At 40.2% G+C, this 17083-nt stretch overlaps 1 protein-coding gene across 1 annotated transcript in view; it reads right to left on the bottom strand.

Annotated features, from left to right (window-relative positions):
* Positions 1–17083, bottom strand: part of LOC149252027 (tRNA/rRNA methyltransferase (SpoU) family protein) — a 425400-nt gene that overhangs the window by 245231 nt on the left and 163086 nt on the right. Inside the window, 4 exon segments of the mRNA XM_089459645.1 lie at positions 11868–12104; positions 12391–12528; positions 13950–14105; positions 14211–14462. Of these exon segments, the coding sequence (XP_089315771.1) occupies positions 11868–12104; positions 12391–12528; positions 13950–14105; positions 14211–14462 (783 nt within the window).

Genomic DNA, 17083 nt, shown 5'->3' with positions numbered 1-17083 from the left:
TCCTCATACTTGGGTAGGGCCCAGAACATGGCCCCAGGAGGTTAATGCAACTAAAGAAAAGAAAAAGCATATGATGGCCACAAGTAAAAACAAAAGAAGATCAAAACGCAAAATATGGTCGACACATACACATTAGCACGTGGACAAAAGCCTAGCATGAGCTCTACCTCATTCATTATGGCAATCACCCAGTTCCTGAGCAGATGTGCTCTTCATATTATAAAAAAGAACCCTTGCATGTCCTAACCCCTGGTGGGCAATGAGCTACCTCACCCTTACGGGGGTAATCACTACTACACATCATACAATGCAAGCTTTAACCCTTTGAGCTATGAGCAGTAATACAAAGAAAAAATCAAGAAAAAGAAAAAGGCACACAAGAGGGGTGGAAAAACAAAAGCTGAGTTGATAACTCATGCATCCACGATTGCTCCCTCCCCACATTTATACACTCGGGATGAGGAGCCCAATCATATTTGGTCCCTTTGAACATGGCACTTGGCCATGAAGGCTTCTCCCCTCCATTCCATCATTATTCACATGACACTTATCAATTGAAGGGTGGACCAAGGACATGTCATTTCCCCTTAGGGACTAGAAACACCTAATACGAGGGTCTATTAGCCAACCCCACCTAGGGAGGTAACAATATTTCGAGTTCAAAGCCTTGATTTTGAATGGGAAGCCTTGTTTGAAATGTCAAATTGCCCATTACTTGCAAACTTGGTTCACTTAGATGCAAAAATGATTAAATGTACCTAATGATATAGATGCTAGCACTAGATATTGTGTAATATTGTCATGTGGTTCCACAGCCATGGCTTGGGCAACTTAGCCGAGGCTCAAGTGCTACAGAGGAGCATATTGACATCCATAGGTGAGGCATTGAGAGCCATGGGTCTCTGAGCTATAGCAGAGCATCATACATAGCCACGAACACCTCCAGCAAGCACAGTGTTCCAAAACTTTTCCCTACATTGATGACTTTTATGAGATGATGCACCTAGACCAAGCATGACCCCAGTCAGCTTAGCACTTCATAAGGGATTGGAAGTTAATCCAGAGACCAGAGAAGGATGGTCTCACACCCTAAGTTAGGGAGGGCTAGCACCACCTTGAGAGCCCCCAGCATTGGAGCAAAGACAGGCATTTTGGCCACTTGGAGACCCGTGAGACCACTTTTGTGCCCCAAAATAAAAATGGGGCCCACAGAGGGAGATTGACAGAGACCTAATGGCACCCTGAGCCCTCAACGCTTGCCCTAAGCAAGCCTACGCATGGATGACATCAATTTTATCTCTCCTATGGCTCCCACATGTGGACTAATTTGAGTTTTATGCATTGGCTACTAGGTCAACTTGTGACCTAGCTTGTTTCTTGAACGTTATTTTATTGTTTTAGGGGCTAATAGGCTAAAATAGGAACTCGTCCTCCTCATATATATAGAGGAGTCATTTGAACTTATCATCATCACACACATGAGAATTTCAGCCTACTTGAGTAATTCAACCCTCTTTTCTTTGGAGAATTTAGATCTATTGATGCATTTTGACATTTGTAGCTAAAACATGTCTTTGGAGCTATTTTTTGGATCAATGGATGGAATCTTTTTCATGTTATCTTGTCAGTGCACTTGTTCAATATTTTATTTTTCTACATGTCTAATGTATGGAATAATGTTGATTCTAGGTTATGCTAATTGTGCCCCAATTTGTTGAAGATATATTGAATGCAATCTAGATGATCTATTGCATGCATTACTCATACATAACATGTGAATTGAATGTCCTAAATTATAATGGTGAACTTTGATTATCTCTCCCATGAAAATCCCATTTTTCCATTGCATAGATAATTGTTTTAAGTCTTGATGCTAGGGCACCAACATTTCAGCCTCCTTAGAAAACCTTTGGCTGATATAATGCATCATAGACTCCATAATCCCAAGGAATAAGACATCAGCCTACTTTGTTGGTGATCAATCGCTTTTCTCATCCATAAATTCTCCTCTTAATTTCGGCTTCTTCAAGGATAAGCTCTTAATCTAGAGCTTAGTGCAAATCCCTAGGCAAGGGGTGTTTTAGGGATTGGAGAGACTAAACATCAAGGGGAGGGTATTTGCCACAAAATCTATTCCTTTTGGTGGGTATCCACTTCAATCTTATCCATAAACTTCTTTGTCGTAGTTTTTGTTGCTTCATCTTAGAGGTTTGCTTGAGGATTTCGTACACCTTGTTTCATTAAAAATCAATATTGGAAACCCTTTCCTCGCATCTTCACCCTAGTCCTCTCCAACACTAAACCAATTAATCAAACCCTAAGTCATAGATTGCCTTCCCTAGGCCTCTACATAGAAAGTGAATTGCCTCCAATTGGAGCCGTGTGCCATTGTTGTGTCTCTCTTGTAGAGTGCATATTTCAGTCACCTTGTACCCTAACCTTTGAATACCTATTGTAGGTGACCTTCGCACCTACTAGGACTCCTCCCATCGGTGAAAATCCATAAAGAACAAGGGATTTTGGTTGTGGCAACAGTGGACTATCACCACATTGTTGTCACTTGGTCTAGTTTTAGCCTTGTAGGGTACACCTCTCCAAGGCCTGCTAGATTTTGTGACAAAATGTCCCATTGAACATGAAGTCAAAGGTTGGGACAAAAGTATAGGAGAAGGTATGCATTAGATCTAGTAACGATTTCGAGAGGATACAATTTGAAAGAAAACAACAAAATGATGTGTTGAATTTTGTAGTTATGGTCAGTCTTCATAATTTATATTTTAGCCCTTGAAATGTATAATGTAATTGTAAGACATGTTCTTCATGTCATTTTCATTGATCAACGCTTGAAAGAATTATTATAAGACATGTTCATCTCAAATTTAAAAGAGAAAATTTTGAAATTTTAATTTTGAATATTTGGCTCCAAACTAGTCAAGTCAGCGCTCCCTGAAGTCAAGTCGGCCCTAGTGAAGAGACTCACCCATTCAGACAGGAAAACAAGTATTATTCTAGCCATCCACAAGCCACAAGCCACCATTCAGCTTCTCAAAAGACAAGTAATATTCTAGCCATCCAAGCAAAGGAGGACGAAGAAGGGCAAGAAGGATGAATTAATTTCTAGCATCTATCTCTCTCTCTCTTGACTTCGCATGTGTGAATTTATGAGCATATTTTAGGCAGGCTGAAATTCTAGGCAGATTGTTCTGGGCAGCAGGGCCAAATTTTTGGGCATATTTTGGGAGGCCAAAATTCAGCCTAGGAAGATCAAAGAGGGTTGAAGTTGAAGGGAAGAAGTTTGACTTGACTTAACTTGACTAGAGGACTGCTTGACAAGGTTTGATCATAGCTTGTTGGTCAGTTTGACCTCATAGTTATCCTTATGGAAGAAGGTAAATATTTCATAAAGGTAGACATGCTTCTTTGCCAACAACGGCGCCAAAATGTTACGACAAAATCCAACAGTTCTTGGAGAGGGGAACCCTACAAGAAAGAAGCTAGACTAAGTGCTAATAATGGGGTAGAGGCCCAATGTCGCCACGGTCAAAACCCCCTGCTCTTTATGGATTTTCACTGATGGGAGGAGTTCGGGTAGGATGGGATCACCTTTGAAAGATATTCTAAGGATAAGGTATGAGATGATCACACTAGGGCTCATTCAAGATAGAGGCACAATACAAGCTACAAAGCTTCAAAGAAGCAAAATGCTCTTAAAGAATGTTAATTTTCTCTTAGGGCTATATTGTTCTTTGATTTGATAATTGTTATTACATCATTTACACATAGAATTCATCCCACAACATTATTACATCATTTACACATAGAATTTCACTAAAGATGGTTTCTATTGCCTTTTACATTCTCGTCTACTTTCTTACTGAAACATAAACTTTAGTTTGTACTTGTAGGCAGTGAATGTGACCACTGCTACTTGAGATATCAATCAATCCATTACTATTTTGTCCAATCACTATTGTTCTCACAAAATAACTAGAAACATTAGTCATGCATGTCAATACATATCACTCTGGTTGCATCTTGCTATGAAGGAGAAATGCATACATCCTCTGTCTATTGAGGATTGGATTAGACTACCAGCAAAATCATAGCAGGGGCATCAATATGTTGGAAGGCATTAGTAAAGGCCTTTCCAATTGTAGGCAAAGGGCTCGCTTGGAAGGTGGGCAGCGGGTCTAAAGTGAGGATAGGAAGGGATCGTTGGGTGCGCTGTACTGGAATCTTCAGATTCCCAGAACCATCAATGAATTCATTAACTCTGAAAGGCATAAGATATTTGGCAGAGATAACAAACCCTGACAATACTTCTATTTGGAATCAAGGTTGGAAGAAAGCAAATATGATAAGTCTGCAAGGGGAGGAAAAAATATGTTGGGCTTAGATTAAGGGAGGAAGAAAATGAAATTGTTGATTCTAAAAATAGTTCACCAGGAAGATCCATAGCAGGGTTAGGATCTAAAGCAATGCTTGAAGTAGGAAAGGAAAATGATCAGAAATGGTAGTGGAGATAAATATGGAAAATAGAAACCCCACTGAAAACAAAAGTTTTCCTGTGGTTAGTTATTGCAAACCAAATTTGACTCGGAATACTTGTCAAAAAAATCATATCAGGGGCCAGGAAGATGCATCTTCTGCAAAAGTAATGATGAGGCTTTACCCCACCTGATGATAACCTGCCCTTTTACAAGAGCGGTATGAGAGGAAGCTCTTAGAATAGCAGATGCAAATGGTAAATGGCAAGGAGATATTGTAGTGGAATGTCTGAATAAAGATTTTAAAAGGAAAATAAATATCTTTCTTGTACAGTTTTATGGGACCTTTGCCTAGCTAGGAATGATATGATCTTTCAAACTGAAGAAATGTTGCCCATTCAAGGTTTTTACTGAATTAAATGCTTATGAAGGAGAGTGGAAGCCAGGTAACAAAAAGCCTCCAAAAGTGATTACTAGTTCAAATATTGATAAACCAAATTTCTTGGGATATGTTGATGAGGCAAAGTCTGGAACATTCTGGGGTGTGTGGCTGCAGGTGTACTGTTCCTAGAAGAAGAGCATAAAATAACCTTTACAGCAGCTTTAGGAGATGAAAAAATAATTCGGCAGAACAGAATGATCTTTGGATGCCAACGAGGTTAGCACTGGCAAAAGGAGTGGCTCAAATTCAAATTCTGGAGGATTCCACGCTGGTAATAGGTTGAATAAATGGTATAAATAATATGCAAAATGTTGGAATTTCTAAGTCTATCCGTCAGAAATCCTTCTTGTACTTTCTAATTTATTTCTTCCTACTTGTTCTGTTAATTAACAAGTTATTTACCATGTAAATACTGAAAATAAATACAAGTACAGTCTCAACACATACAGATCATCAACTAAAGGAAAAACAAACACACAAGTGACACCATTATTTTTGGACTAATATCCCCGGAAAAACCCAATGCAGGAAAACCGATGCAGCTATCTGAGGGTTTTATTATTAAGCAGTTTCAGAATACAATCTGGGTGCCAGAAATGGCTCACCCAATAGAAAATGCCCTCGGCAGTAGTACCTCTCAGTCGGAGACAGATATCAGCCCCAATCTGCCCCACGAAATCTCCTAGTGTCAGCCTCTAGGGTCTATGTCAGCCTCTCTGGCCCAGCGTTAGCCTCTGCATCATCCATGCTGGCTCTCCTTAGGCACTGCGCAGCTCCTGGTTGCCTCTACGTGGCTTCTGGATGCCTCTGCTCAGCCTCTAGCTGGCTCTGCGTCCCTCTCTCCCGGCTTCTACACTGATGCTCCCGGTACCCTATCTGCTTCTCTTCTTCTGTATTCAATGCCCCTTAGCTGCAACTCTGATCACTCCTTTAATTTCCTCAGCAAGCCCTGCCCTAGAAAATCGAATTCTTCATCAACTTGGTGTATTCTCCAAGTGACCCTCAAGCCTCCTCTTATATTTTTCTCGTTGACAATTCAACAGCCGAGATTAAGTCCCTAATCAACGGCTAAGATTAGATCTGGCTTGATCCATGACTTTTGGACCATTATAACTCAATTTTATATTAATTCACATTAATATTTTACTTTCCCTATGTTTAGACTTAGGGACTCCATTAAAAATATTAATTATTTTAATATCTCCCAAACCGGTTAGATTCTGCCCAAATCATTTCTGGGTCTTGGAGATCTCATGCGCTTTAGCCTCTCCACCAATTTTCATGGCTAAAGCACATCCAAAGCTACCCCAAATCAACACTCCCTCTTAGCGAGGACTATGCTCTAATAATACTTCTCACTAAGCATCACCTTGATCCTCCGGCATCAGTCCCTATGCTGATGCTAGGCCTGCTGCTACATCATGTACTGCTACCCATGGCCCTGCCACTACCGTTGTTGCATCTGTACGGCAACTCCCTCTGCATTCGTGTTGCTGCCCATGGCCCTGCCACTGCCACTGCTGCATCTGCACTGCAACCTCTCTCATCATGTTGCATCGCACTGCCCATAATAATGCCACTGCTAACTGCTGCACTGCAACTCAGTTACTGAGAAGTAAGTAACTGATCTTCCAACTCTAACATCTTCGTCAGGCTAGAAACACTCCCGATGTTGAAGCTCCCTCTATCACTGACAAGTGCTCCCTCTCTGACCTCTGCGCTGCTGCAACAACTTTGTGCATCTCGCACTACTGCCTCACGCTCAGTGTTTTTAAAACTGGCCGTCCTAACTGATAACCGGTCAAACCGGCCGGTCAGCAAGGCCACCGGTCAGAACCGACTGAAAAACCCAGTCAGCAAGGTCATTTCGCTTGTTTTGAGCCCTAACAGGCCGATTTAGGACGGAACCCACCAGTTTGTGGTCAAACCGGCCGGTTTCATCCTAAACCGGTCGATTAACTGCCACGACCGCAGAGGACCCACGCAGCGACTTTAGGGTCTGTGTACTTGATGCCACTTTCATCAGTAGAATGTCTTTTGGTATATATTATCTAGTAGGGTTCATATTGCAGTTTTGATAGAAGATTTCAGTTCTTTGTTTTTATTTCAGTTCTCTATTTTTCTGAGTAGGTAGATTAGAAATTAGACTAGGACAGTTACTATGTGCTGAATAATTTTAACTTAACTGTGTTGTGAAGGCCTTTTTTTAATTAAATCTTACTGCAGACTGATATGATATCTGAATATTTGGCAGATCAATTTACAGCATTATTGGCCTTAAAACCGTTTGATTGACAAGGTGGGTGTATCTGTGAGAATGTAACTGTGGAATTTGGATTTATGCAAGAATCTATTCCTTGCACAAAATCTATGCATACCTTTAGTATGAGATGCTCATTTTGGAAACATTTGCAAGGTTTAAATACTTCAATATGGAGGTCTTGTGACATATGACTTCTTAAATCCTTTATGCTCATCAAAATTTCAAATATGCAAATATACAAAGGGAAGACAAACTCTCGGGATGGTCTCTGTCCCTTCTGAAAAACTAGAATCTGCAAGGGATGGAGCCACTCGTGTATGCAAATAAAATAACTAAGAATCCCTATCAAATAACTTTCTCTATAATTGACCAAAAATCTGAATTTATTTTCTACCACAATAACAACAATTGTGGAAAAAGTTATGGTCATCTTGCCAAAATCCGTTTGATAGGTATATATCAGCTATGGCCCAATTTGTGATAGATGTATGCTTGTCAATAGTTTATACAGTTAAAATATATAAACATATGAACTGCAAAGTCATTTGTTTGATAAGCTTAATCTATGAATAATGAAGTGCTTTTAGGAGAAGCCCGGTGATTTAAAAATTCTAGAAGCGTTAAGAGCTTTTGTATTCAATATTACAGAATAGCAGGAGCAAATCTCAAAATGTACATAATAGTAACATGCAATGTGTACTTGCATAATGGTCATCAAAACTTTGTACTACTACCTGATATGCAATACTGTTATGATTGAATATAACGGCGTGGATAAAATACTCAACTTTTGTGGCTTGCTTAGTTATGGATATGAAAAATATATTTTACTTGCAATACTTGGATTTATTTGTGTGAAGTTTCAACATGACTTGCCATTTCTTTTTCTTTGGTTTACATTGCTCTTTGTTCTAGGACTAGTTTCTGATTTTCAGTACAAAACCTAAAATCTATTTGGCAACTTCTTTGAACTTAAACCAACATATATCAGTTCAACGGTCCATTAGGTCCACTTCTATTGTTATTGGTGGCATTGCTACTGAGGTTGCAGATCAGGCTAAGGCATCCTCAGACTAAACCAGATGATGTCTATGTAGCTCCTGATGATGATCCTTTGTCTAGTAGTGGTGATGAACTTGATGATTGATCATGTGTACACTCAGCACTGTAGACTTGTAGTAGGCCAATGGTATCATAGCTTGCAACATTGTTTTTGGACTTTATAGGCCATTTAGAGCCTCATTGCTTATGTATTTTACTATTTTATTGATGATATGTATTGCACTCGGTGCCATTTTGATATATTCACCTTTACATCGTATATAAATGAGCAAAATTTGCATATTTTGTCTCTATTGGCTTGGAATCAAGGTTTAAATCTTAAAAATAGTTTTGCTTCATTAAAAATTAATTATTTAATGTATTTTTCTAAAACCGGTTCGTTTAGACCTAACCAGTCCCGATTTGACCGATTCCGGTCGGTAACCCGGTTCATTAGGTGGATCGGTCTGGTCACCAGTTCCGGTTTTTAAAACATTGCTCACGTTGTCCTGGGACTCCTGCACTATAGCTCCCTCTGTCGCTCCATCCGCATCCATCTCTACCGACATCCGCCAGTCCTGCTACTCCTCTTCGGGGCTCCCGTAGCAAGGTATAATCCAAGAGGTTGGGTACCTCGAGGATCCTGCCCCTCATCGCCTGTAGTCCGTTTGACTACAGCTCGATGTCTCCCCACTTCCTCTCAAGTGGCACATGAGCACTCATGGCACAGTCATCATCTGTCTCCACTTCTTTCTCCGCCCTTGCTGGTGCAGCCTTGGTCTCAGAAGCCTCTCCCTTGCTCTTCTTCCTCGGACACTGGCTCGCATAGTGACCCAGTTCCCCACAGTGGAAGCATTTGACCTTGGAGAGGTCCTTCTTCTTCCATTTCTCCTGCTTTCCCTCAGATGCTAGGGCAGCATCCTCCTCTTCCTCCTTGATTCTGACCCCCTTGCCGCTGCTTCCCGCCTTGGTTAGCCTTCTGATCTCTTCTTGACGAAGAGCCGCCCACAATTCCTCCCAATCTGGAAGGGTCGACTTGCCCAGTATGCTCTGGACAAATACCTCCCAATCCTCTGAGACTACGTTCAATGCGGTCCTCACCAACATCTCATCATCCAGCATGGGCCCTATGGAAGTTAGTTAATCCCGGATCTCCTTCAATCGACCAAGCAAGGTGTCTATCTGTTCTCCCTTCTGCATCTGGTATGACCACAGCTGATTTTCTAGTAGCATCTTCCTCTGCACGGAAGAATGATGATACAATTTCGTCTGGGCCTCCCACATCGCATTTGTTGTGTCCTTTTCGGCAATATGTGGTACTACATGGTCCTTGACCCCGTCAAGGATGATACTCTTGGCCCTTGCCATTGCCTCTTCGTACTTTTCGTTCTCAGCTGGGTCAACTGGGATCGCTATTGTTTTCAAGGCGAAGTTCTTGAGACGATTCCTGTCTAGAACGGACAAGATCCTGGCCTTCCAGACTACGAAGTTTGAGGTTTCGTCCAGTCTGTCCTGATCCCTTACCCCATTCACTACCATTTCACTGCTCCTCTTTTGACTCTTCTGAGTCTCTCTTCTTCCCTCCTGGAAGTTCTCGGTGTGACTCCCTCTGAGCCTCGATTTCCCTCTTGGAAACCCCTCTGCCAATGTCGAGATGCCCCCACTCTGATCGTTAGTGCAGTTGCTAGAAATCCTTGGTCTTTCCCTGTTAGGTACTGTTCTGACCACAGTACCCCACCAGCTTCACTTTGCAACTTACCCACAACATCCTACGCCCCAGCAAACTGAAGGTTAGAGCCTCTAGGCTCTGCGCAATTCCGACACCAGCAAAATCCGCACCCCCTGACCACAGGCGTCAATCCTTCCTGATTGAGGAAGATGACCGGGCACTGCATAGGTCAGGTTTGCTCCTCTCTACCACTACGCTGATCCTCTTCCCGGCTCGAACTGATGATGCAAGCACTGCATCACCCCTTCCTTGCTGCTTTTCTGCTAGGAACAGCTTCTGTCACTCGGGACAGTTGTTTCTGTTGTTGCTGCTCTGCTTGGCTGATGCTATCAGTTATCCTGTGATTTGCAACCACGCTCTGATACCATGTTAGAATTTCTAAGTCTATCCGCCAGAAATCCTTCATGTACTTTCTTATTTATTTCTTCCTACTTATTATGTTAATTAACAAGTTATTTACCATGTAAATACTGAAAATAAATACAAGTACACTCTCAAGACATACAGATCATCAACTAAAAGAAAAACAAGCACACAAGTGACACCGTTATTTTTGGACTAATGTCCCCAGAAAAACCCAATGCGAGAAAACCGGTGCAGCTGTCTGAGGGTTTATTATTAAGTAGTTTCAGAATACAATCTGGGTGCCAGAAATGGCTCACCCAACAGAGAATGCCCTCAGCAGTAGTACCTCTCAGTCAGAGATAGATATCAGCCCCAATCTGCCCACGAAATCTCCCAGCGTCAGCCTCTAGGGTCTGCGTCAGCCTCTCTGGCCCAGCGTCAGTCCAACTAGCCCTGCGTCAGCCTCTAGAGCCTCTTCGTCACCCACACTGGCTCTCCTCAGGCACTGCGTAGCTCCTCGCTGCCTCTGCGTGGCCTCTAGGTGCCTTTGCGTTGCCTCTGGCTAGCTCTGCGTCCCTCTCTCCCGGCTTCTGTGCTAATGCTCCCGGTACCCTCTCTGCTTCTGTATTCACTGCCCCTTAGCGGCAACCCTGATCACTCCTTCAATTTCCTCAACAAGCCCTGCCCCACGAATTCTTGATCAACTTGGTGTATTCTCCAAGTGACCCTCAAGCCTCCTCTTATATTTTTCTCGTTGACAATTCAATGGCCAAGATTAAGTCCCTAATCAACGGCGAAGATTAGATCTTTTGGACCATTCTAACTCAGTTTTATATTAATTCACATTAACATTTTATTTTCCCTAAGTTTAGACTTAAAGACTCCATTAAAAATATTAATTATTTTAATATCTCCCAAACTGGTTAGATTCTGCCCAAACCATTTCTGGGTCTTGGAGATCTCATGTGCTTTAGCCTCTCCACCAATTTTCGTGGCTAGAGCACATCCGATGCCACCCCAAATCAACACAAAACATGTCTCTTCTCACTATAACAGAAAGAATAAAAAAACCAAAAGGAAATTTTGAAAAAGTTTAGTTTCAACATATCTAGTGAACTGCACTCTAAAGCTGATGAACTTTCTAAAGAAATCCTTGGTCTTCATCCAAATACTTTCAGCGCAGATGAAAACAAGCAAGGTACTCAACCTACAGCCATTTAGAGATACATATATGATTAGATATTCTCCATTGAAGGAGAATACAACCAGAAATGGCTATGGTGCAAGGAAAGATGCTGATGAACAGTTTTTTTTTAGGTCTATGTAAAGTCTTTGTGGGTATTTTTTGGCAGAAGAATGTATAAACAAGACTGTTTGAAGGAAATTGTGCAGCAACAACTGCTTTTTGCTGCAAGATGTCTTCAAAGAGCAATTTTGAGTGCCTACAGGCATACATCTTTATATACTTCATATTTCTGACCGAATTAATAAATATACATTTCTTTCCTTGGAAAGGTTCAACCAACTTGTTATTAGCAACAAAAAGGAACAAAAAATTACCTTATAGTGTAGCAAAACTGCTCGACGACTTCTTGCCAATGACCCCATTTGAAGAAGAAGATTGATACTATGGAGAAACCGCCAAACCAATTCGTCTATCAGTCTTTCTTGTGGTGTGTCCTCAAAACTTAATGCAACCTTCATCGAAGTAAGCACCGAGGGACAAGTTGTGACAGCCAATGCTTTACAAACCGAGACCAAAGCTTCATATGCACCAACTCGGATTTCAGCTCCCATCTGTTCAAAAAACAAAATGGCACATAGATATTAAAAGTTAGCATAGTTATAAGATAAGCCTGATGAAACAGGTGTTTTTATCAGCATGGCAAATATTCATGTATAAACTTCTGTTGAGAAAATTAGTTTCCAGTGAGATTAAACAAGTAAATAGCCAGTATGAAATTAGTTAAGCCGCTTCTAAAACCCTTGTTAAAAAAATAAATTATTATTTTCCAGTGAAGTTCCAACAGAGCAAAAATATATTTTATACACAGCTCATAGTAATTTCAAAACATCAGCATACCTCTTCCTGAGGTATCGATGCATTAACAACATTCCAAGCAAATTCCCATAAAAAGATGACCACAGAACCAGGAACTAGAGTATCCCTCAAACATGCACACCATATTGTGCACTCAGCAACAGTTTTCAGGGCCAAAATCTGTTCACAGCTCAAAAAAAGATACAGATCATCAGCATTTCTGAAGAAAATGAAGATGACTCGGTCCCTTGTAAACTTAAAATAACCACCACGTAGCACAGACCACATCTAGAACAATAAAAAGGAACATAGACCTGAAACCGAACCAAACATAGTGTGAAAATTGAAGGTAAAACCAAGAAAAATAGACTTCCTTGAATGGTGGACAATGTGAGGCTATAAAATGATTCTGAAGCCAATGTCCATAACAAGCCAGCATAGGTTAACATAAATGTTTACAAATCGAAATCATTAATATAAAGAAGGAAAGGTTATGGTGCCAACATTAGACTTTCCTTATCTATAAGTCATTCCCCCGTTCTATTTTCGACCTTTTAAGAATATTGTTCCCACAAATTAGCCTCCTACTTGATATTGTAATTATTAATCTATAGTACCACACCAGATAATGTTATTCTTATATGGTATTATCGGAGAGTTACCTTATTTTTTATTCCTAACAAACACATTACCATTTCTCCTCAACGTATCACTACGATATATCATCCATTTAGATATTAGAGTAAATCCAAGTTTCAATGCTCTGTATGATCATTAGAATAATTGTGAGTATAAACACAAGTAAATTTGCAATCATTCAGTTTCTCAGACATTGACCCCCGGGCCAACCCTAGGGCTACCAAGTTGATCATGTACTGGTACATTCAGACTCCAGAGGGATGGATGATGATGAGGTCAGCCCCACTGCCTGTACTTCGAGCATTGACACAGACATATGATACAGACTTGTGGATCTATACAAAGTTGTCTGTTGTGTACTTTATTTTTAGGTACTGAAAGTAGCACATTGAGGAGTAGTTACCTCTACTTCTTATCATCAAATAATTTCATTTCACTCTATTGTCTTCTATAATATGCTAGTCATTACTGAAACAAAATGACTGGCAGATGTACAATATCAATAAGCGTAAAATAAAGGAAAACTATTAAGGGAAACTTGGTGTCAACCATCGAATTTTAATTTGATGTATGGTACTTATTATTACTTAGCCACCCATGATATACATCCTTATATAACTAGTTTCACGAATTTTCACCCATCATATGTTTAGATAATTTTGGAAAAAAGCTGGCATTCCATATTTTCCTTATCCTGAACTTTACAAAGCTGTCACTGTGGCTTGCCTAATTCGTTATTCTGACCTTAATTTATGGATGCTCTTCTAACAATATTGAATAAAACTTTACAATAAAAAATGAGGCCTTTTGGACTTTGGGTCATTGAGACAAACTTTTATGCAATAACTTCTCCCATAATAAACAGCGAAGTGTGACCACTTAACAAATGCCAATCCGCCCCCAGATAATAGCTAAATATAAACATTCTAGAATTCAGACAAATCATGGAAGGGAGAAAGTACTGCTCGCAGGACTGATGAAGTTGCAGAAGATGGAAGTCTCCGTTGGCTTGGGCCACCAAGTTTTCCAGTTACTGAACCAGGTAATGGCCCGTCCCATGAGAAGTCAGCAGACCAAAATATTGTAAATGATGACCTTGCATATGAAATAAGTTCCCCCTGTAAAATAGTCATTTTAAGCATAAGATTCAGATAACTAAGCCTAGGTATATAGCTGCAAAGACAAAATGAGGAACACACACCTTCCAAAATGCAAATGCTTACCATTATTGAAAGGATAACATCAGAAACATTTGTAACAAGTGGTAAGTATCCTGGCAAATCCTCTCCTCCAACAAACTCAACTAATGCTTGTTTTTTCCCATGTTTCATTCTGTTACCTTTCATATTGTTGGGAAATTGCTTTTGAGGTTGGCATTCTTTCAGTACGCTTAAAATGAGAAGTAACAACTTCTCAGGCATGCAGTTTGAGTTATACGCACATTGAGAAATTTCAGATACATGATTCTGAATCACCTGCCAAAATTAAAATAAGGAAAACCAATGTTTATTTATAAGATCCAATAGCAAAAATATGCACATTATTTTATGGTACTAAGCATAGAATTCATTATATTTCAAAGACGTGTTTCAGAAAACCAATTACATATTTTGCATTTCTATGATGATGCAGAATATTTACAGGAATGAGGTGAGAACAGTTGGAATATAGTTAAGATGTAGATATGGAAGCAACACGCAATTGTAACTGCATAAAGATGAAAAATCAATCAATTTAAAAAAAAGCCAAACAAAAACTAAAAAAAACTGCCTACCATTCAGTTGGAAAAGCAGTTTTTCTTTAAATGATCCTGAAAGTGCATCAGTCTTCAGAGGCCAGTAAGAATTAATTTTTACACTGACAGGGAACTGACTTGACAAGATTTATATTATTCCTAAATATCAACACTAGGACACGATTTACTGGGTGCCAAGCCAACTAACAGACTTGATGAATGATTGACATTATTATACCAACCGGCACCAAGAAGAAACCTTACATAAAATCATGCACACCATTTTGGAATCTGCAACGAGAATAGCTTTAACTGGGTAGCCAAGAAATTACAGAAATTCTAACTGTGTTTCAAATTTCAACCATTGTGAATGTCAAAAAAACATCAACTCAATATTTCAAGGAAGAATGTTCTAAAATCGGCTCTTTCAGGTTCTCTAAAAGTTAGGGCACTGAGAGTTCAAGTTTTTCTTCTGTATGGCTATTCGTTCATGTCAGAAGAAAAAAATTCCACAACTGTGGAGAAAATCAAAATAGAAAAATAGAAAATTACAAAAATAAATTTCAATGAATGCTGCTAAAAAATACCTCGTAAAAGCAAAAACAATGATCATGCAATAAAGTTCAGACAATTAATCAACAATAGAACATAAGATTATATATTTATTGATACATTCATACATAAATTTATTTGTTAATACATAAATATATATTTATATTTATATTTATTTAGTTTGGTCCGGTTCTTATGATTTATTAATACTTTCATTCATTCATTCATTATATATATATATATATATATATATGGGCTCCGGTTCTTATAATTTATTAATACGTTCATTCATTATCATACCAAGTGTATGTATATATCTATGTTGCTAGGAAACATGGGTTCGGGGATGGGTACTGTTGATTTGGGGTAGCATCGGATGTGCTCTAGCCATGAAAATTGGTGGAGAGGCTAAAGCACATGAAATATCCAAGACCCAGAAATAGTTTGGACAGATTGTACCCGGTTTAGGAGATATTAAAATAATTAATATTTTTAATGGAGTTCCTCAGTCTAAACTTAGGAAAAATAAAATATTAATGGATATTAATATAAAACTGGGTTAGAAGGTTCCAAAAGTCATGGATTAAGCCAAATCCAATCTTAACCATTGATTAGAGATTTATCTCAGTCGTTGAAGGACCAACGAGAAAAGTATAAGAAGAGGCTTGAGGGTCAATTGGAGAATACACCAAAGTGATCAGTGATTCATTTTGCTAGAGCGGGGTTGCTAACCAAAGTTGAATCAGTGATCAACATCAAGGGGCAATGAGTACTGGGCAAAGAGGCAGAGACAGTACTGAGAGACCAGCGCATAAGCAAGGAGAGCAAAAGCAGCAACTAGTTCAGGCCACGCAGAGCCCAACAGAGACAACGCAGAGGCCAGAGGGACTGCGTCATCCACGCAAAGGCTACTAGAGTGACGCAGAGGGTCCCAAAGGCTGCGCAGTGCCTCAGAGGGCTGATGCAAAGGGTCCTGGGGCTGACGCAGAGGCCAGAAGGGCCAGCGCTGAGCTTCAGTTGTGCCGGAGAGGGTTTCGTGGGACAGGTTTTCTGAATACCTGTTTCCAAATATAGAGGTATTGTTGTCGTGTATTTTTCTCTGTCGGGTGAGCCGGTTAGGCACCCAGTTGTACTCAAGGAAATATTGCATAATAATAAACCCTCAGAATAGCTGCACCGATTTTCCCGCATTGGGTTTTTCCGGGGACATTTGTCCAAAAATAACGGTGTCACTTGTGTGCTTGTTTTCTTTCAATTGATGATCTGTAGATGTTGTGACTGTATTGTGTTTATTTCGGTATTTAAATGTTTTAAATAACTTGTTTAGAATTTACAAGTAGAAGAAATAAACCAGTAGAATACAGATTAATTTTCTCACTGATAGACTTAGAAAATTCAACATGGTATCAGAGCATGGTTGCAGATCACAGGAGAGTTGAAGGCATCAGCTGAGTAGAGCATTTGCAGCAGAATCAGCTGTCCCGAGTGACAATAGTTGATCCTTGCAGAAGCGACAAAGGAAGGGTTGACGCAGAGGGATTGCGTCATCAGTCTCGGCCAGGGAGAGGCCAACGCAGAGGCTGAGGAGGGCAGAGAGAGGCTCATGCAGAGGCTAAGGAGGGTAGAGAGAGGCTCATGCAAAGGCCAGGAGGGCTTACGCAGTTGGCTGAGGGAATTGTTTTGTCGGTGCCAGGATTGCACAGAGCCTAGAGGCTCAATCCTTCAGTTGCTGGGGCGAAAGAAGTGGGCAGTTTGCGGGAGCGAAGCTGGTACTGTGGTTAGAACAGTACCAACAGGGGAAGACCAAGG

This window comes from Pinus tabuliformis, chromosome 7 (genome assembly GCF_031772625.1).
Source record: "Pinus tabuliformis cultivar Carrire ecotype Pingquan chromosome 7, CPIR1, whole genome shotgun sequence".
NCBI classification, from domain to species: Eukaryota; Viridiplantae; Streptophyta; class Pinopsida; order Pinales; family Pinaceae; genus Pinus; species Pinus tabuliformis.
The sequence above is the reverse complement of the archived record's forward strand: the minus strand, read 5'-3'. Positions and strand labels throughout refer to the sequence as shown.